This window comes from Danio aesculapii, chromosome 7 (assembly GCF_903798145.1).
Source record: "Danio aesculapii chromosome 7, fDanAes4.1, whole genome shotgun sequence".
NCBI classification, from domain to species: Eukaryota; Metazoa; Chordata; class Actinopteri; order Cypriniformes; family Danionidae; genus Danio; species Danio aesculapii.
This window is the reverse complement of record NC_079441.1, coordinates 38,873,383-38,898,414: the sequence shown is the minus strand read 5'-3', so window position 1 is coordinate 38,898,414 and position 25,032 is coordinate 38,873,383. Positions and strand designations below refer to the sequence as shown.

Below are 25,032 nucleotides of genomic sequence, written 5' to 3'. Positions count from 1 at the left end.
TATGGTTTATTTAATTTTTATCCTATTCATCTGTAGTATCTTGCCTTATGAAGTACAAATAATCCATGCACTTCACCTGTTCTTGATGGACGATAAAGGTGATGTCATCTCCAGGAGCCACTGCCAGCATTTGTCCTTTGATACCCAGCTGCAGGCCTTTAGGGGGCAGCAGAGGGCAGGAATGCTGCTTTGCGCTCTGTTCTTTATTCAAGCCACCCTCACAAACATTAGCGATGACCTTTCGGTAACTTCAACAGACAACACAAGAACATGTTAGCCTTGACTTGATTATTTGCTTTAAACTGAAAAATCCATGTGTCTTCAATGGAATCTGTTAGTTATAAGATGCATTGCATACTTAAATAACAATGGTGATCTGTTACAAGAGGTGGAAAAACATCTATTTAATGTGTCAGATTTCACATAAAACTGACAAACAGCAAACTATTTACAACTTTGTTTTGAATGAATTTTTTTTTATTTGAGATTTGGCTGAATGAGTCTGCTATATCTACTTTACAGAACATACCGATATATAGGGCCAGATAGAATCTGCGGACATTTTTTGCTTTTTCTACAAAGGTTTTTGTAAAAAATCTGCAAATTTATGCTAAATTATTTTTATAACAAAAATCTTAATACATAAAATAAAAAATAATACCTTTTAAGTTAACTTTTATTCAATGTTTACAATGCAAATCCAATTAGATCCAATTATTTGGTAAACAATGCAAGCCTCTCATATAATATCTCCACTAAAAGACAGAAAATATTACTTTACAAACTATATTGTAAATAAATCATATGAACATTTCATATTAGTCAATAATATTACTGAAAATAATTAAAAACTGGTTAAATATAAATTTTACACACATTTATACAAGTAAATAAATAGACTCAATGATGGGCTAAAAATCTGCGGAAATCTACTGATATGGTATTGATGAACACAAGTGTGATTTAATTTATGCATTTAATTTGTATACTAACAATGCAGTGAAATCTGTTTGTTTAATCTAGTAAATGTAATTGGTTGCTGCAGTAATACTGAGAGTGTGTCAGTGTGGAAAAGGATTATGAAAAATGTAATATTTTGTTTACAGTTTTCACATATCATATGTAGCTCATTTGCTTTTCACTCCATACTAATTACCACCGTTTTTTTCTGATGCATCTCTAATGCGGGTGGTGTTGGGGGAAGAAACAAATTCATTTTGATTAAACTATTAGAATTACCATATGTTATCAATTAATCTACAGAAGAAAAAAAAGTAGACATTAAAAGTACATTAAAACAACAACATGCAAATAAAAAAACCATCAGCCTTTCAATTGTTTTTGCAACTCCTATGGTGATTATGTTATATTAAATACACAGCAATAGCGTCAGACGCAGAACATTGATTTTATGGCTTTGTAACCACTTAAACTTTCTGACAACTTTACAGCACTCACGTTTAAACGATGAATAGACTTGGGCCTATTGTTCGCCGTTTATATATTTATAACCACCTTAGAGGATATTGGGGGTTGCGAGTCACTGGCATTGTTATTTTGGGGGTCGCGGGCTAAAAAGTTTGTGAACCACTGGTGTAGAGAGCTCAAATATGCTGCTAGTAAAGAAAAAAACATGCAAATAGAAAAAAATTAACAAGATCAACATCAGCAATTTGATAGCAAATTGCAAATACAGAAAATTACACATGCAAATACAGAAAAATGTGGCATTGGGGGACTTCAAAAAGTGATGAGCCTGGCTGCTTTCTGTGTTGTTGGAGATCTGAGAGATGTTTTTTGTTTATTTTAACATTGTGGTCATAAAGTTCCTTGTTAATAGTATTTTTAAGCTCTAATAATCTAACAAATTATACAACTATGTTAAATAAAACATTTCTTTTACCAAGTGTTTTTGTTAGTTTGACATTTTCCCTGAATTATCAAACAACACAACAACAATAAAAAAAATACAAGAAATGGGCATGATAATACAAAGAAAATAATGCTAATAATAATAAAGATAAAGAAAAATAAATAATAAAATAAATTAATTCATTTATTTTCTTTTCGGCTTAGACCCTTTATTAATCCGGGGTCACCACAGCGGAATGATCCACCAACTTATCCAGCACATGTTTTACGCAGCGGATGCCCTTCCAGCTGCAACCCATCACTGGGAAAATAATAAAATAATTAATACAATAAATAAAAAAATCAAGTTATTATTAAAAAACAATTAACGCATATAAATGGTTTTAATGAAAATACAAGGAGGCAGTCAATAGGGGTAGTGAGCATATTAAGCATTACACTGCTGCTCAGAATCTGCATTACAGTATATTGGTCCAGGTGGTCGAGAAATGGTTGCCATATATTGTAAAACTTATCAAGATTATTAATAACTCCATAACGGACTCTTTCCATTTGCAATATTTGAGTGTGATAAGTTAACCATGTCTTAAATTGAGGAATATAGAATCTGATTTCCACAGTTTTAGAATGACACTCTTAGCAATAATCATTCCATAAATGATGGTGCTTTGTATGGACACATTATAATCCAGCAGAGAACGAGATTACCCAAATATAGCAATTTCTAATAATACGTTTTTAAATTAAAAATAAAAAGTTTGTGGGTTCATCACTTTTTGGGGGGGCCATAACACATTTTCATTGTGGTTTGTGCTTTTTGCAGCACATTTCTGTATTTCCATGTGTTGGCAGAATTTGTGTGCATATGTCAAACCGATGTTTTCTCAATGTTGTTAGTGTTTTTTGATTTGCATGTGTCTTGCAGCGTGTCTGAGTACTCTCGGCCACTGTACATCTGTAGGAGATGCCAGAAGCAAACAATAAAAGGTGCTAATATACACTTGTGGTATGCTGTAATTTGAATGGAAAGTCATGATTCTAACCTTTATCTCCACTGTGAAATCTGAGCTGGCCAGACAGCAATTCATCTTTTAGAAATCAATAAAATATTGCTGTCTGGGACACTGGGAGTCTGGAGACTGTAGTGTCCACTGTGACTTTTTAAAAGCTTGGCTTTAATTGAATTGTGCTGTTATGGCTAAGATTGTATTCACCACAGAGTAGAGACTACTCTACTACACCTGGAAACACTTTTTGACATCTCAACTTGAAAAGTGGATATGATGCAAAATTAATGTGTTTGGACGACTGATATTACACGTGTGATAATAACAATTAAATAAATATTGAATTAATATACTACTGGTCAAATGTCAGTTTCTTTTATGTTTTTTTATAAGAAAATTATTCTGTTCATCAAGGCAGCATTTATTAAATGTTAAAAAAAGGTTAAATTTGTGACCTATGATTAATAAAAGGACTCAGCCGAAAAGAAAATGAATAAATGAATGTTTGAATAATAACTATTATTAACATTAGAGTGATTTCTGAAGGATCATGTGACTCTGAAGACTGGCATAATGAATCTGAAAATTCATCTTAAAAATCACTGGAATTAATTATTAAATTAAATTAATTCACAATTAAACTACTTTTGAACAGTTATTTTATAGCGCAATAATGTTTCACAATTTTACAATTGGTACTGTATTTTTGATTAAATAAATGCAGCTTTGGTGAGCAGGAGAAGCTTATTTTAAAACATTTAATTTACAATACTTAATTAATACTTTTAAATATATATGAAACAAAATATTGAGTACACTTATAAATAGGCTTGTTTAGATTTTTTGTCAGTATAAATTAAGTATACTTTAAGTATAATATAAGTAAGTATAAAGAGTACTGAAAAAGTCATACTTAAGTTAAAGTACTATTACTTGCCTAAAAAGGCAGTGCAAGTAAAGTAAAAGTATCTGTTGTAAATATTACTCAAAGTATGAGTAAAAAGTAGCCCTTTCAAAAGTACTCAAGAGTAGTATTACGTTGTAAAAAGTTGATGCATTTACATCTAATTTGTGGATGTGTGTAAACGTAACATTCTGTAGTGCATTTAGTTTTTGTCCATCAAGCACACAACGTCATAAAGCCGTAATATTAGATTAAATTTAGTTCGTGATGTCAGGTGACCAAAATTCAATGTCTAGCCACCGTCTAAGGACAACGCTATTTTGATGTCCACTAACAACATCAAATGACGTTGATATCTGGTTGATTTTAGGTCATGTTAGAAAGTGACCAAAATTGAACATCGAGCCAACATCTTAAACCAATGTCATATTGACATAAAATACTGACATTTATTCATAAGGTATGATAATCGAAATCCAACATCTGATAGACGTCATAGTGGTAACGTCCACACAACATCAAGCTCTAACATCATTAGACGTTAATATTTGGTTGATTTTAGGTTGGACGTTGGACATTGACGTTGTCCTGATGTTGGGTCCTAATGTCAAGCCGATTTTCATTTCCAAACAAGATGCAACATCCCCACGATGTTGGGGTACAACATCAATCTCACGTCATGTTGATGTCTTGTGCCTGCTGGGTGTTTAAGGCCATTTCGGTCATCATACAGTTAACATCCGTCATCTTCTCATCAGTGACATGCATCTAAACACTCTCTCGGTCAATGTGTGTAAAAATTTTGAACGTCTTCTTGGACACTTTTAATGCTTCCAGTTTTCTGCAATTATAAATGGCCCATGTTTTGAGGTCGTTCATTATGATGCGATTTTCCTTCTATGTGTGATTAGATTGGACAGGAATCACAGGAATGATTTTTCTAATCCCCATAGACAAGAAAAAATAAAGTAGTGACTGCAGGTTATAGGAAAGTAGTGGAGTAAAAGTACAGATGCTGCACTAAAAATGTACTCAAGGGAAAGTAGACATTTTTAAAACTATTTAGTAAATTACAATTTCTGAGAAAAACAACTCAATTCCAGTAGTTTGACTTTTTGTAATTTGTTACTTTACACCACTGAATATTGATTACAGGCCTTTATTTTGAAAAAATATAAATGCATATTTAATATAAGTACATAAAAAGTAGTTTTAAAATATGCTTTCATATTTCTAAGTTTAAAACAAACAGAGCGAGCAAAAGAGCTGCCAAAATCACTCTGGACCCCTCACACCCAGCACACTGCCTCTTTGAACTTTTCTTCCCTCAGGCAATCCATCTCATGAACACTTAATGATAATAATTGTGGAACCAACATCACTACTTGCTATACACTTTTATACACATATACACTTATTTAACAACACTTTACATGCCAATTTGCACATAACAGCTGCTCATATAACGTTGTATATAGTATTATACCTGTATATACACTTGCCAATTTGTATATTTGCATTCACTACTTACTTGTATTTTTTAAAAATATATTTATTATCTGTTTTTTGTCCTGTCTCTGTAATCCTGTTGCACTGTGGAAGCTCTGTCACGAAAACAAATTCCTCATATGTGTGAACATACCTGGCAATAAAGCTCTTTCTGATTCTCATTCTACTAATAGTACTGTCAGTCTGAATAAAGCCTGCATGCTCATCTAAGGTGTCTATAACATGAATGAGTGGATGTTTTCCACAATTTGACATTTACCATGTTTGTTCAGTGTAAAAATGGACATATTCTGTAAGCATGGTGATTATGCCCTATACATTTCATGAAGTACAGCAGTTGGTGGTTGTGCATTACCCTGTGCTAGATTTATAGCTGTGTCCTAAATGGCAGTTTTCAGGTGGAGCATCGGGATCATGCCAGAAGTCCGGATAACAGCGATCCCCTTCTAACCTGAGACTGGGAGCTCGCTCAAAGCCATAGTCACTGAGAACACACACAGAGAGTGAGAGATGTAAAGCTCTATTTTTAGCCCCAGGTCTAATTCACAATGCACAGTACTGGGGTTTGAAAATGAAGTCAGGACTCAAAGCTAAAGCAAAGATGTCAGTGTTTGATTGCAATTAACTTGAAGTGTGCAAAGGTTATCTCTCTGTTTCCTACCAGGTGAAGTCTTTCTCTGAGCAAGGGCAAGGTTTGGATGTTAACGCTGATGTATAGCTTTTCCCTTTAATGCAGAATGATGTTTCTTTCCTCCTCCTGTAAACTCGCTCCTGGCCCATGATGCATTTCTCTCCCTGTAGGAGAAAACATGTCATGCATTTACATTCGTGGAGTGGTAAACTGATTCAAAACCTAAATTACCATTTATTACCATAACAGAGACAACTAATTTATTACTGTTTTGAGGTTTATGTTTAATTATAATTTTGACTGTGCTTCACATAAAGGGTTAGTTTAGCCAAAAATTACAATGATGTAATAGGGTATATGCAGAGCTAGTGTTTCTTCCCATACTGGTAAACTTACAGTGAACGGTTAATGACTTTTTTCCATTTCATAAGGTTCCTTTTACAGCACCGATGTTGTAATTAAAATATAATCAATTAAATAGTCTTCAGCGTTCATTTAGTTGCTCAAGTGTAAATCGAGATGAAAAGCCGTTTACATGCACACGGCCATAAGGATTTGTAGGCTAGCGTAGAAGCTCCATTGAAAATACTGGGGTAAAAAAAATTTTCATATTTTAAAGACATGGCGGGGAAAATGTAACTTAATGCAGTGCTTGTTGTACATTCTAATACCCACTTTATATTGGATACCACTCAGCCAGTGGAGATTTTTAAAGAAAACAGACCTTAAACATGCCAATTTTGTAATGGCATACAGTTCACTGGAAGTGCATATACCCTATAAATTATTCGTCCCCATGTTGTTAAATAGCCATGAGACCTTTGTTCTTTAGATACAAATAAAGATATGCAAGGTGAAATCTGAATGCTCTATAGCTAGCAATGTCCTGTCCTGAGGAAATTTAAAGTCCAGAAAACATTAATCATCTTCAAAACAGATCATATGCTGTCAGTGGGTCAATCGTAATATTACCAAGCTACGAGAATACTTTTTTTCCACAAAAAAATAAAAAATAAACCAAAAATAATGACTTATTTAACATTTAACATTAACTATTTAACATTTTCTTCTTCTCAGTGTCAGTATAGGGAGCGCATTACCTCAGATGCACCTATGCTTTGTTTCAAACAGTATATAGTGATATCCGGGGTGTACATCATGAACACGGCATCTTTAGGAACAGTCATCCAGAAACATGGTTTTTCCTACCACTGCTATGCTGATGACACCCAGCTATACCTCTCTTTTCACCCTGACGATCCCTCGGTTCCAGCTCGCATTTCAGCCTGCCTGTCAGACATTTCACACTGGATGAAAGATCATCATCTCCAGCTTAACCTCACGAAAACGGAAATGCTTGAAGTTTCTGCCAACCCGACTCTTCACCATAACTTTTCAATCCAGATGGACGGAGCAACCATCACTGCATCCAAAATGGTAAAAAGCCTTGGAGTAACAATTGATGACCAACTGAACTTCTCTGACCACATTTCTAGAACTGCTCGATCTTGCAGATTCGCACTCTACAACATCAGAAAGGTCCGACCCTTCCTATCTGAACATACACCTCAACTCATTGTTCAAGCTCTTGTCCTCTCCAAACTGGACTATTGCAACTCTCTGCTAGCCGGGCTACCAGCTAGTTCTATCAAACCTCTTCAGCTGCTTCAGAACGCAGCAGCACGAGTGGTCTTTGATGAATCCAAAAGAGCACATGTCACTCCGCTACTCACCCGTTTGCACTGGCTGCCAGTTGCTGCCCGCATCAAATTCAAAGCTCTGATGTTTGCTTACAAAGTGACCTCTAGCTTGGCTCCTTCATATCTGCTCTCACTTCTGCAGATATATGTGCCCTCCAGAAACTTGCGTTCTGTGAATGAACGTCGCCTCGTTGTTCCATCCCAAAGAGGGAAGAAATCACTTTCCCGAACTCTCACATTCAATCTGCCCAGTTGGTGGAATGAACTCCCTAACTACATCAGAACAGCAGTCACTTGCTGTCTTCAAGAAACGACTAAAAACTCAACTGTTTAGTCTCCACTTTCCTTCCTAATCTGCAACTGCCTCTCTGGCTATACCACTAACTGTGCCCTCTCTCTCTCTCTCTTTCCAAAAAAAAAAAAAAAAAAAAAAAAATTTTTACTAAAGCTTTGCTTCTTAGACTTTACACACCTGAAACTTGTCTATAGCACTTGTTCACTGCTGCTCTTATAGTTGTGTAAATTGCTTCCTTGTCCTCATTTGTATGTCGCTTTGGATAAAAGCGTCTGCTAAATGACTAAATGTAAACACGCACAATATACTGACACTGAGGAGAAGTCAATATTTTTGTTGTATGTGAGCACACCAAGGTATTTTCTTAGCTTGGTGATATTTACATTGAACCACTGAAGGCATATGGTCTGTTTTGAGAATGTTTTTTGACACCTTTCTGGACTTTGAAAGAGTCAGGACTGTTGAGGATGAGGAGGCTCTCAGTTTTCATCCAAAGCATTGTATTTTGTGTTACCAAAACGAATCAAACCTAAAAATGAGTCTCTGGTGTTTAGTAATTAATAACTGAAGTTTCATTTTTGGGTGAACTAAACCTTTAACATGTACTTACAGTCTGCTTATGACAGAAATAATCAGTTACAGCTATATAGGTTGAGGTTAAGTTGAGGGGTAGTACCTAGTCATTATACACTTTATGTAATAACTATGATAAGTGCATAGTATGTACATGAGAAACAGGGCTGTAAAAAATTGCGACATTTTTTGTTGTTGTATTTTTGGCTTGTATTTGATGAGCAGAAACTTGTTGAAAGCTCAGTCATAAAGACAGCGTGATATTACCTGTAGGTCAGTGAGCTTCCAGGAGTCGTAATCAGCTTCTGTGCACTGTCTGGGAAATGACTGCCGGAAATCCACCTTCACCAGCTCCCAGTCTGAACGGTAACTTATGTGGCCAAACACCCTGTTCACATCAGTAAACAAACATAAATAGACATAAGCCTTCATCTGGCCCTTAATCCATAAACATTATCCACCAATCTGTGACAAAACAATAAAAATCATTCACTGAAACAAAGTCATTCATCCCCTTCACTGAACACGAGACTATTGGAGTGTAACCTTGACTTTGAATCACAACACATTCTATATCCAATTAAGCATCTTGAGATCAGCAAACGAATAACCCAGTCATCAGCGGTGTGTTCCTAATGAGCAGAGGCCTTTTTAATTGAGGCCTTTGAATCTCTCATCGCCTTTATGAACAGGGCAGCCTCTTTATAATACAGGGACCACCTGCTGTTTTGGGTCTATGGGAAGATGCTCTCCATTTAATGCCAAATAAAGAACTGTTCACCACCACAAGGTGGAACCCTGCATCTGTGGTTTTGAAATTTACTGCACGGGTGTCAGGAACAATTAAAAATGCTTTAAACTGTCAGCACTCATATCTGACATACAGTAGGATATATTCATTCAATTTAGCTTTACCATGGTCTTTGTCCAAATTTATTAACCACCTGAAGGCTACTCTATGGCTGGCAATGGGAAAATAGACATATTTTCAGAAAATATACATATAAAACAACATTTAATTTTACAATATAAAATTATACATCTTTAGAAATGGTGAAATGTTTATTTTTACTTGTGTGGACCCATCATAAAAATAAAATGTGCTTTTTGGCAAATAAGAATAAGAGTGAAGTGCTTTACTTAGTTAAATAGGAATATTCAGCTTGTGATAGACTAAAGGTCTGAAGTTTGTGATATACTCAGGTCTTCTTCTTCCATTAACTTCACTTTCCCCCTTTCTGCCTTGTCATCATGGCCTTCAGCCGCTTTGCTCTGCAGTTTTGGAATTCACATCCTCCTGATCTCCATAATCTAAACTGTCTTTTACGATTTAAATCTAAACTCAAAACACATCTGTTGAGAGCGGCTTACTCTCTTTAACTTTTTAAAAAAGATTATTATTATTGTATTCTATTGACTTTTATATAGCGTTTTTATTTGAACTGACTGTTCTTGCTGTCTTGTACAGGGACTTTGAGTTTCAAGAAAGGCACCTTTAAATAAAATTCATTATTATTATTATTATAAAGTTTGAAAGTTGCTCTTTCTTCATAATTCCAAGGCAGTCAAGCTTAAACATCACAAACAAAATCACTAAGAGCAAGGAAAAGAAAATGTATATTATTATAACCTAATAGCCATATAAATAAAAATAATACACAGTGACTTAATAGGTTAGAAAATGTACTGTTTCTGCAAATTATTTGAAGCCATCTTATAAAAAAACAACAACAACTCATCAATTACAACACTTTATGGCAGTTTTAAACCATACTATTAAATGCTAAACTGATCTAAAACAATACAGGACCCTATGACTAGCCAGCAGCTAGCTCTCTGCAACTCTCGCATGGTTGCCCACTGAAGCCAAGCAGTGCTGTACCCGGTCAGTACCTGGATAGGAGACCACATGGGAAAGCTAGGTTGCTGCCAGAAAAGGTGTTAGTGAGGCCAGCAGGGGGTGCTCAACCTGTGGTCTGTGTGGGTCCTACCACCCCAGTATAGTGAAGGGGACTATATTTTGCTCAGTGAGCACTGTTTTTCAGATGAGACGTTAAACCGAGGTCCTGACTCTCTGTGGTTGTTTAAAATCCCAGGATGTCTTTTAAAAAGAGTAGGGGTTAACCTAATGTGCCCACTGGCCTCTGTACATCATGGCCTCCTGACCATCCCCATATCATAATTGGCTTCATCACTCTGTCTCCTCTCCACCAATCAGCTGGCGTGTGGTCTGCGGTCTGGCGCAATATGGCTGCCGTCATGTCATCCACGTGGATGCTACACACTGGTGGTGGATGAGGAGAATCCCCCCAATCTGTAAAGCACGTTGAGTGTCCAGAAAAGCGCTATATAAATGTAAGAAATTATTATTATTGTTATTGTTATTATGATGACTCTTTGGCTGCATTTGAAATCTCATACTTTCCTATTATTCAGTAGGCAAAAAAATGTATGTGACCAATGAAGGGCAGTTCTGGAAAAAATAAAGTCTAATAATAATATAATAGTTAGTATAAATGAAAACACCAATGCTTAAATGTCCATAACATATTTTTTATTTGTATTTTTTTATTCTTTCAAGGTCAATAAACCATACTTCTACTACTTAACAAAAATGTTTTACTCAAAAAAGTCCTAGCCATTAATGGCAAACCCAGAGAACCCGAGATACTGAAGTGTGCATACAATGGACACTTAACTGAGGCCAAAGGAGAGGATTTATGAATGGCAGTAAAGCGACACAACTGAAGCTGCATAGATGATGGAGTTTGTTCCACAGAAGAAAGTAAAACAGGCTTGTTGATATGAGGGTGAGTATATGTTAACAGAGTCTTCTTTTTCAATAAACTATTACTTTAAAGTTGGCTAATAGAATTTTTTTTAAAAGAGAAAGAACTGATACTCACGTCATAACCAGTGTCTCGTCTCCAGGTTCACTCAGAAGTCCGTCCACAAACACAGAAGTGCTGGTGAAGTTGTGGATGCTCCACGTTCGTCCTTCATCTATGCTGAATCTGAGGCAAATTATGCAATCATCATGCATGTGAGTATCATGTATGTTTGCACTATTAATAATAGGCATACTTTTATAGATTATAATTTATTCATAGAGTGCCCAAATACATGTATGTTATATACTGTACATGCAATATATCGTCACCTTAGAATTATAAGATTCTATCTAACATTTAGATTATATATTTTTAAATATATTTATTATCTGTTTTTTGTCCTGTCTCTGTTATCCTGTTGCACTGTAGAAGTTGAACATACCTGGCAATAAAGCTCTTTCTGATTCTGATTCTGATTTTTGTCAAAATTGAGTTATTGTCATATTCTTATTAAATGACAACTTATTTACTTTATAGGATTTTTTTTATAAGTTGTTTACATTTTAGGACTTTTTATTAAAAAAAAATGCTACACACATACTGTCTGCTATGGAATGCAAAAACTTTGAAGCTCAATATCTCAAAATCATTCAGAACGCAGATAGAAGATAGATTGATCTTTTCCAGTTTGTTTGTGATGGTTTGCTCCAACTATTATTGGACTGTTTTTTAATATTGTAAAAAAAAAAAATTATAAATAAAAAATAAAATAAAATAATCACAAAGGAAAATGAAAATATCTATATTTAAAAGAAAACATCTTCTGAATGCTACTTCTCTTATTATAAACTTCCTGAACTTCCTGTCGTCTAAAATAAAAATCAGTCAGTCAGTCGGTGCTGATTTTCACAAGGTGAAATGTGAGAGTTTGCAGATTACAAGCCAGCATAAGCACTACAAGCTCTTAGTCTTATACTGACAGAAGCGGGTGTTTGCTCTGCCAAAACTCAAGACCGATGAAGCCTTCAAGGCTTATGTGAGAGATGGTAATGATTTTCTCTTTGATCTTCATATAGGATTCCTTTTTACTCACATTTGAGGAGCGAGGTGAACATGTTTGAATCACTTTATTTTGTGTGGGTACGAGGCTGACTGAGTGCAGTTTTGGTCTGCTCAGGGTGGTCTGAAGAACCCTCCAATGCCAACTGAGCTTCTTAAAGCACTCATTCAAAAGGATTACCAGAGCCCAATCAGGTCAGTAAGAATCAGGGAGGGAAAGTCTTGAATTCTTGCTTTTTATACTAGTCTAACCCTATTTCCTATGTTAACTGCTCTGTTTATCATGTTAGCAACTGTGCACATTTGGGTTTAGTTGAGCTTTTGAGTTTGAATGCATGCAAATGAATTAACTTTACTACTGTACTTAACTGGCAGCTAGCTCTCTGCAACTCACATGGTGGCCCACTGAAGCTAAGCAGGGCTGCGCCCGGTCAGTACATGGATGGGAGACCACATGGGAAAGCTACAGTAGGTTGCTGCCGGAAGTGGTGTTAGTGAGGCCAGCAGGGGGCTCTCAACCCATGGTCTGTGTGGGTACTAATGCCCCAGTATAGTGACAGGGACTTTATACTGCTCAGTTAGCGCTGTCTTTCGGATGACACGTTAAACCGAGGTCCGGACTCTCTGTGGTCATTAAAAGGATGTTCTTTGAATAAGAGTAGGGGTTTAACCCTGGCATCCTGGCCAAATCTGCCCACTGGCCTTCGTCCATCATGGCCTCCTAACAATCCCCATATCATAATTGGTGCTGGATAATTTGGCGGTTCATTTCGCTGTGGCGACCCCGGATTAATAAAAGGACTAAGCCGACAAGAAAATGAATGAATGAATGAATTATTTCTGTGCAGTTTAAACATCTCAAAACAACATTAAAATGTTGTATCATGATATATTGTTAAATTATTATATTGTTGTTGTTTTATCCAAATTTGTGTTATATTTTGACACTCCTGTTATTCAGCAATGTTTAAACTTTACAGTAATTTTACTTTTTAGATAATATTGAACAGATTTATTGTTCATTTGATACTGAGCCTTTAATTGTCATTTATAGGGGATTTATAAAGCATAAATAGTCCTCACTTTAGGTCACAAAACTGGATGAAGTTGAATAAATAAAGCATTTATTAACATAGAAATTAACTATTGCTATATGCCTGAATAATAATATAGAAATGTTGATATGAATAGTTTAATAATCATTTACTAACTCATTCGGAAATATCTTTAAAAACCCACAACTACTCTTAAATACAACTGGTTTGTAAATAATGTGATACTTAATTTAGTAAAGAAAAATGTCTCATTAACAAAGTATGAAAGTACAATTATTAAGCACACCAAAATGTGCTTATAAGTCAAGAATACAACATTTGTAGCTGTATTTATAAAATGCTTACTAACGCCTATTAATGTAAAGTTAATACTTAACAAATAATGAATTCACTATTTGCTAATGCTTAAAAGATTATTTAGAGTGTGTAGTTATTATAAAGTGTTACCGAGTTTCTTTCTTCTGCTAGAAGTAGACATTTTGAAAAAAAGCTTGTAGGTGGCATCCACTAACTTCCATTTAAATTAATTAATTTTTTTTTTAATATGAAATTCATTGGGTGCCAGCAACAAACATTCTTCAAAATATCTTCCTTTGTGTTCAACAGAAGAAAGAAATCCTAAAGGTTTAAATGCGCAAGAATAACAGTAATGGGTGAGATATTTTCCATTTTTAAAATGACACAAATGAATGCTCATGCATTTTACCCACAGGTGTAGAACATAACAGACACAAAACTATCTCGGATATAAAGCTAGTATAATGTTTATCATAAAATGCTAACACCTTTTTTTCTGCGTTACCTTTTTATATTAGTATATATTTACATTTTTCAGCACTCATTTATATTTTGTGTTCATTTTGTTTTGTATTTTTACTTGTTTGCAAACTTTAATTATCATTAATTATCAGTATGGTTATCAGTGTATATGTCAAATAATTCAATTATAAATAAATAACATAAAACTATAAAACATCAGGGTGGCAGGATGGTTAGCACTGTCGCCTCACAGAAAAAAAGGTCACTGGTTAGAGTCCCGGGTGGATCAGTTGGCATTTCTGTGTGGAGTTTGCATGTTCTCCCTATGTTAACGTGAGTTTCCTCCAGGTGCTCCAAAGACATGCGCTATAGGTGAATTGAATAAACTAAATTGGCCGTAGTGCATGAGTGTGTGTGTAAATGCGAAAGTGTATGGGTGTTTCCCAGTGCTGGGTTGTGGCTGGAAGGGCATCCTCATTGTAAAACATATGCTGGATAAGCTGGCAGTTCATTCTGCAGTCTTGACCCCTGATAAATCAGAGACTAAGCTGAATAAAAAATGAATGAATATAAAAATATCAATGAGCAATTTTTACTTTTAATGCTTAGGTACATTTAAAACCAAGTTTGTTTTTAAGTAAAAAACTAAAGAAAGACTTTACGCATTTACTGGAGTAGCTTTTTTAGTAGAGTATCTACTTTTGGGTGCTCATTTTGTGCACTTTATCCTCCTCTAACAATATTATATGTCCAGACATTATATTACAGAAAAACGACTTACTTAAGTATTTTTAAAGGGATTGAGGTGTCCTTAATGGCTACAATGACACCACCATGATCCAGATAGAGAATGTGATGCTCTTCTTCAAAAACCTAAAGAAATAAAGCCATTTAAAGTCAATCATCATCACTGTAATAATCAAGAATCAGCGTCGGTACAGAAAAATGCAGTTGAGCAAATGAGAGGCAGCAACAATCCTGGAAATCACAGAAAGGACATTAAGACAGACAAATGAGTCTGCCACATACTGAGGCCTGAAACGCTAGCAAATGAGAGGGTGTCAGATGAAATTGGGCAGAATGAGGACATGAGAAAGAGAGAACTCAAAGAACAAACCCAACCCAGTCTGCAGGGAAAGGTGGGTGTTAAATAATAGCAAAGCTCAAGCGTCGTGACAAGTCACAGAACAAGACATTTTTCAGACAGCGAATAATCACTGCAAAAACTAGCTTGCAGATCATTAGTGTTGTCTTTGAGTTCAGTCTCACCTGTCTCCAGGTCTTGCCACAGTCTGCCGTGATGTACATCTCCTCTTTATACTCCACCAGCTGAGAGCCGAGGTTACCTGAAGAGAAGATTCAGACAGAACATCTTCACAAAAACACAGAGACAGAGAGAGCATCTTTAATTTGGCTCTTGTTTAACTTGAGGCGAAGCAGCAATTTTCTTCACTTTGTTTGATTTAAGAGCGAGGGAGGAGTAGACGTGAGCGAGTTACATATAAAGAGAACATGACTGGGAAAAAAACTGGAGGCTGTTGCGGATCAAAGACTTACAACTAGTTAGAACTGAACATTTTACTGAGAAAGAGAGTGTGCAATAATGGCAAGAGAAACTGGGTTTTGATAGAGACTATCATTTATGGGCTGAAAACAAGCTGCACTTCATTGATAACTCTTTTTAAAGTAGAGGCTGAGGGGCTCTAAACTAATCATGTTTGTTAGTAAGTGACGTCAAGAGAGATCTAGTCAGTGCTGTGTTTCCATCCACCTACTTTTATGCACATTTTCAATATCGCATCAAAAAGGGTTTAATGGTAACACCAAGATGCACATACATTCTGAAAATAAGCATTAAAAATGTATGCGCACAACTCAGTAGGATAAACTTTTTATCTGATAAGAAAACATTAGGCATAAACTACATTCATTCATTCATTTTCCTTTAGCTGAGTGCCTTTATTTATCAGGGGTTGCCACAGCGGAATGAACCGACAACTTAACCAGATTATGTTTGACACAGCGGATGCCCTCCCAAACCGCAATCCAGTACTGGGAAACATCCACACACACCCAGTCACACATACACTACAGCCAATTTAGTTTATTCAATCCACCTATAGCACATGTTTTTGGACTGTGGGGGAAACCAGAGCACCTGGAGGAAACCAGGGAGGACATACAAACTCCTCATAGAAACGACAACTGACCGAGTCGTGGCTCAAACCAGCAATCTTCCTGCTGTGAGGTAACAGTGCTAACCACTGAGACACTAGGCCACCGTGCCGCCCACATAAAATACAATAGAAACACATTTACCAAATAAATTGCAGTTTGCACATCAAAAAGTTATGTGATTTAATTTGAACAGATCATGTGATAAAAATAGGTGGGATTGGGTGCTATTAATGAACAAACCAGTGACCGATCAAATTGTAAAACATCTGACGTGTTATTCTAAAATCCCCTTTAGAACACTTATAGAACCTAAAGAGCGTCTTACACCTCCAAAAGCCACCACACATTAATTTATCATAAAGGAAAAGGCCAACGGTAGCCATGTTTCTATCCAAAGATGTGAATGACATCTTTTTTTGCAACGACATCTATGTTTCTATCCAATGATGTGAATTACATTTATGCCCAAAACTGGATTATCCCATAAAAGACTTGCGAATAATGCTGTGCGTCCATCCATTGAGTACAAGAAAACAAAATTGTCACATCTTAATAAACGGGCACCAAATAGCAGAAAGGAATGTGGAATTCACTGAGGTAGGAGAAGCTGCGTGTGCCATTTTTGTAAATAACAAATTACTTGTACCTCAGAAGACGAAATGCAATGAACGCGTGGTGATTTTTAGAGGCGTGAGATGCTCTTTGGGAGCACTAACGCTCAAGATAGTTCTGGATAATAATATTACAATAATATTATATAACAATTATATTATTATATATTGTAATATAATTAAAAAAAAAAGTAAAAAAAAAAGATAATAATAATAATGATAATAATAATAACGATGAAGCACTAGGGTGACGGTTGGCCTGCTGGTTGGCCCATTAATGCTATTTTTATCATCATATGATCTCATTACAAAATCACATGTGTAGGGATGGATTTTACTCAGGCTTAAATGTGCCATTTAATAAAACAACAAAAACTCTGGAATCTGAAGAAAAAGGCCCAGAATAGACTGACACACTCTTGCCCTCCTTCCTAAACTTACCTTCCTCTCTGGTATTGATAAATTCTCAGGTGTGACTGGTAACATGGTTTTGTTCAATAATTTTGATAACTCTTGATAAAATCCCAACAGATGAGTAAATCTTTATGTTTCATCATGGATTACCTTTAACAAAATAACCACTCATTGCTCTCATAAGGTATTTAAAGAGAAGGACGATATCTCTGAGTATCCAGACCGGCCCTTAGTGCAGAGTTCTCAAGCTCAACACTATGTATAATTTGGACTTCCATCTATACTCTTAACTTTTTCTTCGAGTAATTGATGTTTACTTCTGCATTTACTTCTAAATTGGCTTTATGCTTGATTCTGTAATTGGCGTGATACACTTGTGTCTGGAAAAAAAAGTTGATGGATTCTGAATTCTCCTGAAATCTTTTATATCCAGTAGATTATGTGGAGGCTGGTTCTACCTTGATTTAGCAAGCTGTATGGAAATGACTAAAATAGGTGCACTTTTAGTACGAGTGAGCAGGAGGCAACTGGACTAATTGGGTATTAGTTAACCCTGCATCCACTGACAAACTTCAGAATGTCAAAATCCTGTTTGTAAGAAACACGCAAACATCTGGGTGTGAAAACTTTGTGCGACATTGGGTCCCTAATGAACGTATAACTGAAGAGTATGGGTTCAGATATAATCAAAACTCTAAATTGATTCATAAACGACAAATGTGACTCATCCCTAATTAGAAATACAGTCTAAATTTGATGTTCACTTAAAATTGGAGTCAGATTGAATTCAGAGTAGAAAACAAATATATATTAATTCTAATAAATAACACAATTCTTTTCAGAAACGCTAGAAAAGGCTTACACACATTTAAACTTTGAACATTCATTGGATTCCATCATTGGGCTGATAGAATGAAATCTTCCACATGACATTTTTAATGCGCATACTGGCATTCATTCAGTAACACAATGCACATTTTTTCTCATTGGATGAGAAGTTTATCCTACTCATTTGTGCGCATAATTTTTTATGTGCATTTTCACAATTTATGCTCATTTTGGCATTTCCATCCAGGTTTTTATGCGATATTCCAAAATGTGCATAAAATAGACGGATGAAAACCTAGCTCGTGGCTTCTCCTACAGCAGCAAATTCCATTTTTCTTTTCTATTCGGAGCCAGTTTATCAGTAAGTCACAATTTTGCTCTCTTTGACTCATTGGATGGAAACAGTGCTTTATTCACAAATGTTTTTTGTGAGATTTCAGTTTTGCACATGTAAATCTAATTCACATCTTTGAATGGAGACATCGCTAGAGTGATGCTGTCTTTTTAGTGAGTGTCTTTGTGTGTGAGACTCATGTTTGTAACCCTGAGGGAATAGACAGACTTGGTGACCTTGTGAACTGACAATAGATCTAGCCTTGGATTCAAGAACATGAATGTATTGTCTTCCTCCATTTCCCATGAACCCTGTGGAAATAATGACCAAGTACTTCATATATCTGTGCCTGCTTCTTTTTGCACCTTAGTGCTTGAGCTCAACACTTACAGTTGAAACTGAAAGGCTTTTCATTTTGTCTTTATATGGTACATCATATTCAATTTTGGCCACTAAAGGTACTTCTTTGTATTACCTTTTTTGGTGGAAGAATTGCTCACTTCGTATGCTGGTTCATGACTTCCCTAAACATGCTGCAGTGCAGATTTGGATCTGGACTTTAATTATTTTTTGCAACTGACAAGTTGAGGCATACAGAGCTTCGTTTGATTTGAGCTTTTAAGCTTTTCACTGCTATGGTTAGAGTACTGATGTGTTCTAGTTATCATTGAGACTGACCTGCACCCATTATGAGGCCTGGGGCAGAATCCTTAGTGTGGACCGTTCCAGATACATATGGGTTGTCGGCCCATCGCAAATGCAGATGAAGGTGACAGTCAGGCTGCAAAGAAGAACAAATAAAAATACACATTTATTTCTCTTTTGGTAACTGTGCACAGTCCTGTTGATCAGAAACACTGAAATTCTTGGTAAATATGAGCAAAAACATCAGCATTAATGATCTTTTTTGATGTTTCATGAATAAAATGCAGAAAAATCTAATCTTTTAATACAGTACAACAATTTAAAGTAGGAGAAAATTACATGAAAAAATCAATAAACATTGGCTACATTTATAGCATCTCTAGTAACTGTAATGAGTAATACATCTCTGATGGGTTTTCCTATTCATATTTATATGTTTCAGAAAATCCATGGTGAATAGGAATATGAAATTGTATAACCAGTGTTTCCACATGTGTCTATATGTTAAGAGAAATCCAGGAGATGACTATCATCTTTTGAAGGTAAAGTATTTAGAAGTATTAAATAGACAGTAAAGCATATACTTAATATTCATTCAATCATTCATTCATTTTCGGCTTAGTCCCTTTATTAATCTGGGGTCGCCACAGCGGAATGAACCGCCAACTCATCCAGCATTTGTTTTGTTTTATGCAGCGGATGCCCTTCCAGCAGCAACCCATCACTGGGAAACACATACACACTTATTCACACACACATACACTACGGACAATTTAGCCTACCCAATTCACCTGTACCACATGTCTTTGGACTGTGGGGGAAATCGAAGCACCCGGAGGAAACCCACACGAACGCAGGGAGAACATGCAAACTCCACACAGAAATGCAAACTGACCCAGCCGAGGCTCGAACCAGCGACCTTCTTGCTGTGAGGCGACAGCACTACCTACTGCGCCACTGCCTCGCCCCATATACTTGATATTTATATTAATATTCAAAAGTATTAAATCTAGTAGATACAAATTTTCTTTTAGGCTATTATGTTTTTTCTAGTTTGTAATGCTTGTTTTGTCATTTCTATGGAATTTATTATGAAGTATGTTAATAATTTCTTATTATACTGTTTTTATGTTATGTTTGTATGTGTGTTGTATGATGCTACTGCTCAACCTTAACTGCCCTTGTGTGAATAAAAAGATGTTAAACTTCAACATATTCTGTCTGAATGCAAGAATTAGTTGAGTCTTGCAGTCAGACAGATTCAAAAAGCCTCTATATCACTACAAATTATTTGAGTTTCAGGGGAAAAAATGTTCAATGTTCATTCAAAGCCACAGTTTTCATCATATTCAGTTGCCAGATACCTCTGGACCTTCAAAACAGACAGATATAATAAATAAATAAATAATAAAGCAACCTTGGAACAGTTTTTAGGTAGGATTTGTGCACACATGGATGAAAAGCGCTTTATGCTGAGATTCTGAAGAATGATATGTGACAGAAGAATAATCGTTGATCTCTTGCCATTTGATTAACTGTGATATTTTACCAAGATTTTTAATGAAAGGCTGGAATTTAGTGAATTTTTTTAATGGAACATCAAAAGGATAAACAATGCAGCTTCATTTTTGACAATCACTATAAAAACAGTTCAGGCAGTTTAATAAATTTGCAATTCTCACACATATTAAACACATTTTTCACTGATGAAATTTTTTTTAATATAAATAAATAAATAAATAAATAAATAAATAAATACAATTGTCGTAATGCATGTGTGTGTATGCATGAAATGATAATGGCTATGTCATTATTTAAACTAAATGACACAAAATTGTTCTCACTTGTTTCTAGAGATCAAATAAACCATACAAAATATAAGGCAGCTCTGAGTGTGCATGCAGGTGACACCATGTGAAGTAAATGAGTAAATATTAATAAGAACAATGGATATGAAAAAGACTGTAGTGATGTTATCAAGGCTGGATCTGTCAGCCTTTTCATCATATTTATGGTAAATTCCTGTTACCATTCAAAGCTTTGAAGACGAATTTTTACAACATGCAAGTGCTGAATATAGAGATATTCAATATTTTGTATAGAATATTCAGAACTATGCTATAATGGCAGAACATGCAAGGTGCAATATTAATTTAAGTGATTGAAAAAGTTGTTTAATACACTGTATATTTTTGTTAAAACATATTTTGGATGCCGAGTTCTCCCGTTTTTGCTGTTGTTGTTGTTGTTGTAGTGTTGTGTTTATACTCTGATGGCTGTATATACTGTGTACTGATCTGAAACTATTGCTTCATTTTGAGTACAGGTGAAACGGATTTGAAGCAGATGATTGATTTTGAGTTTTGTGAGTTTAGTCTGAATATTTGTCCTTTAGTTTAATGTTCATTCTTTGTGCTTAAATGAAAGTTGTTTTCAAGGAATGTGTTGATAAACAAAGTTGCTAATTTTTTTCCAGGAGAGACCATAATTGTGACCCTTTTTCTTCTTTTTTGTGATCATGACAATGAGATGCACATAAGAGTTACAAAATCAATCAATCCACTTATAAGAAATTCAAAACTTAACAATAAACACACAAAACCACCTTGCTTTAACACACACAACTGAAAGTCTATCTATCTTAAGGAGCCCATAATTTAAAACCACTTCACAAGTTATACTCCATAAAATTCTACATAAAAGACGAATGGGAGCATAAATATAAAGCATACATCAGATGTGAAAAAAGCTCAAAGGGGGCTGGCAATAAAAAAAGCAGGAGAAATGGCAGAAAATGGCAGATGAGCAGTAAAAATGACATAAAGATAGAAGAAGGTAGAGAGACTGTTAATAAGTGAGGAGAACGAGAACAATGGAAAAAGAGACTTGGGTGAGAGATGAAGACATGAGAAGGGGAACTAGACAGACAGCGAAGGAGAGAGAAGTCGATATATGTCCTTTCAATTCTGCTAGCTTGTGATCTGTATCTCATCTTGATTGTCAGAACATATATCTGTGTCTTAATTAATGGTCAGCTAGCAGTCTCAGTGTTTTGAATAGACATTTATAATGACCCGTATCATGGTTGTGCAAGTGTGTGTTCTGGTTTTTGTGGTTAAACGTTTATGAATTTAACATTAGTTTGATTACCTATGAATTACAATATTAAGGTGGTTTATGAGGACATTCTTTGTGTCCTTGTAATTCAAAACAGTTAAAAAAATTTCACATTCAAAATTTGTCTGTGAGGACTGGGTTAAGGGGTAGGGTCAAAATGATCCATTATCCATAAAATGATCAGTTTTTACAGTATAAAATACATTATGCCTATAGAAAGTCCTTATAAAACACAAAAAGCGTGTATGTGTGTGAGATTTATATGTGTAGATTGATGAGTCAGATGTTTTTTTTTGTCTTATGAGAAAGCAGCAGGACAAATGTCTGCTCTGCCCACCCGTCCACAGCCACAAACAGCAGGAGATGAGTCAGATCGAGAGGTCAGTGACTTCACGTCTGTGTCTGAGACAGATGCGCCACAATGATCTTGAACAGCAGAAAAGCAGAGAGTGGGCTGGATATATATCTAGAGAATTTGACTGAAATAAAGTCACGATTTTACTGGTATATGAATATGCAATGGATTTAGGTGAGAGTTACTTAATTTTGTAATTCGATTTGAAAAATGTTTTCTTATGCTCACCAAGGCTATTGTAATATTTTGAAAGATTATAACAAAAATATTTCAAATGACTTTTATTCCTGATTGCAAAGCTGAGTTTTCAGCATCACTACTCCATCAAAAATCATCCTTCACAATCCTTCAAAAATCATTATTATATGCTCATTTGCTGACACTTTTATTATTACTGTTCATGTAGAAATATTTTGAAACCTTGATACATTCCTTTTTGATGGCTATTTGATGGATTGAATATTTAGAAGAACAATATTTACTGAAAAGGTTTTCACTCTCACTTTTGATTAATTCAAAACATACAGTTAAAGTCAGAATTATTAGCCCCCCTTTGATTTTTTTAAAAATATTTTCCAAATGATGTTTAACAGAGCAAGGACATTTTCACAGTATGTCTGATAATATCTTTTCTTTTGGAGAAAGTCTTATTTGTTTTATTTTGGCTAGAATAAAAGCAGTTTTTAATTTTTTTAAAAAGCATTTTAAGGTCAAAATTATTAGCCCCTTTAAGCTATATATTTTTTGATAGTCTACAGAACAAACCATCGTTACACAAAAACTTGCCTAATTACCCTAACCTGCCTAGTTAACCTAATTAACCTAGTGAAGCCTTTAAATGTCACTTTAAGCTGTATAGAAGTGTCTTGAAAAATATCTTTCCCACCACCACCAGGTCGGCCTTGTCTCCACACCAAAGGACTTCATGAAAGGACTGTAACGAACTTACATTTATCCAAACAAAAAGTCTTTTTGGTAGAACTCTTATGTTACAGTTATGATTACACACACATACCTGGCTGTTGTTTACTGTCTTGTATGTTTTTGTTTCCTTTTGTATTTGATTTGTATCATGTCATTTTTGTATCTCTTTGCATAATAATAATAATAATAATAAAAAGAATGGTTCTGTTGAATTGATAGATAGCAAAGAAATGGAATCTGGAATGATAAATGAGCAGATATCTTTATTTACCTGTTTGCAGCTGACAGGTTTGCCATTCATATCAGTTGCAGGGGGAGCGATCGCTTCCCAGTCTCTGCCTTTGTTGTAGGTGATGAGAGTCATTACTTTTCCATCTAGTTTCTGATTGGCTAAGAAAACGCCCTTGACTCCACGAACCTGAAACACACACAGACACAGATTTCTCAGTGCTGCTAAAACTCAGCATAGCATAACGTCCTAAAGACACTATAAATTGTTATAAGCATCTCAGATCCTAGTAAAGCTATAGGCAAGGCTTCTTCATAAGACCAGGGTGTGCATTTACTGCACTCTGGCCTGATGCAAAAGAAAAGACATTGCCAATCAAATCATTGTTAAAGATTTTGGTGCACAAAAGTGTTCATGGAGCTTCATGTGGTTAATGTTGAACCAAAAAATTAACATAGAATGTATTTACATTATTTTTGGATCTTGCTAAAGGTCAAAGAGCCCTCGGATTTCCACTAAAATATCTTAATTTGTTTTCAGAGGATGAACTCTGGCTCTGGAAAGTCATCAGTTATTGATAACAGAATTTTCTTTTTTGGGTGAGCTAACTCTTTAATTTGCACTCAATCTTGTGGATTCTGCCAATGTGCTAAACTGACAGCCAACAGATACATAAAAATGATTAGAATAATGATTAGACTATGCTATCTCAATATGCTTCTACAGATTTTTTGGTAAAATTTTAAACTTGAAATTTCTCTGATGAAAGTTGTAACAAGGTGAAATAGCTGCTCGATAAGAGAAAACAAACCATTGTTAGTTCTTGCACACCAAAGCACAGGTGTTTTAATATTTTAATAAAAATGTTTAAATAAAAAGTAAATTGAAAATGAGTAAAGTACTAATCCCCCAAAATGACACCTAACCACAGTAATCTAATGGCCCATTTCCACTGAGTGGTACAGTACTGTACGGTTTGGTGCACTTTTATGGTCGTTTCCACTGTCAAAAGGTACCAAAAAGTGAACTATACCATACCACATTTTGGGTACCCTTTCGAAAGGGTACCTAGCACAATAAACTATTGGTTTACCGAGAAACATCACTAGCTCGTGCACAAGCCAGGAGAATGAAAACAAAGGAAGCGTCTTTTTTTAAATACACAGCCGAGACATTACATCATAATAATATATACATATTAT

General features: G+C 35.3%; 1 protein-coding gene across 2 annotated transcripts in view; it reads right to left on the bottom strand.

The window, feature by feature from the left end:
- Window positions 1–25,032, bottom strand: part of sorcs2 (sortilin-related VPS10 domain containing receptor 2) — a 309,469-nt gene that overhangs the window by 16,610 nt on the left and 267,827 nt on the right. For both annotated transcript variants that reach the window (XM_056461897.1, XM_056461898.1), the window contains exons 10-18: window positions 23,873–24,019; window positions 19,239–19,341; window positions 15,465–15,541; window positions 14,977–15,068; window positions 11,398–11,505; window positions 8,759–8,879; window positions 5,954–6,087; window positions 5,648–5,776; window positions 77–248 (exon numbers count right to left, since the gene is read on the bottom strand). In XM_056461897.1, coding sequence (XP_056317872.1) covers window positions 77–248; window positions 5,648–5,776; window positions 5,954–6,087; window positions 8,759–8,879; window positions 11,398–11,505; window positions 14,977–15,068; window positions 15,465–15,541; window positions 19,239–19,341; window positions 23,873–24,019 — 1,083 coding nt within the window. The remainder of the gene's footprint in view (window positions 1–76; window positions 249–5,647; window positions 5,777–5,953; window positions 6,088–8,758; window positions 8,880–11,397; window positions 11,506–14,976; window positions 15,069–15,464; window positions 15,542–19,238; window positions 19,342–23,872; window positions 24,020–25,032) is intronic.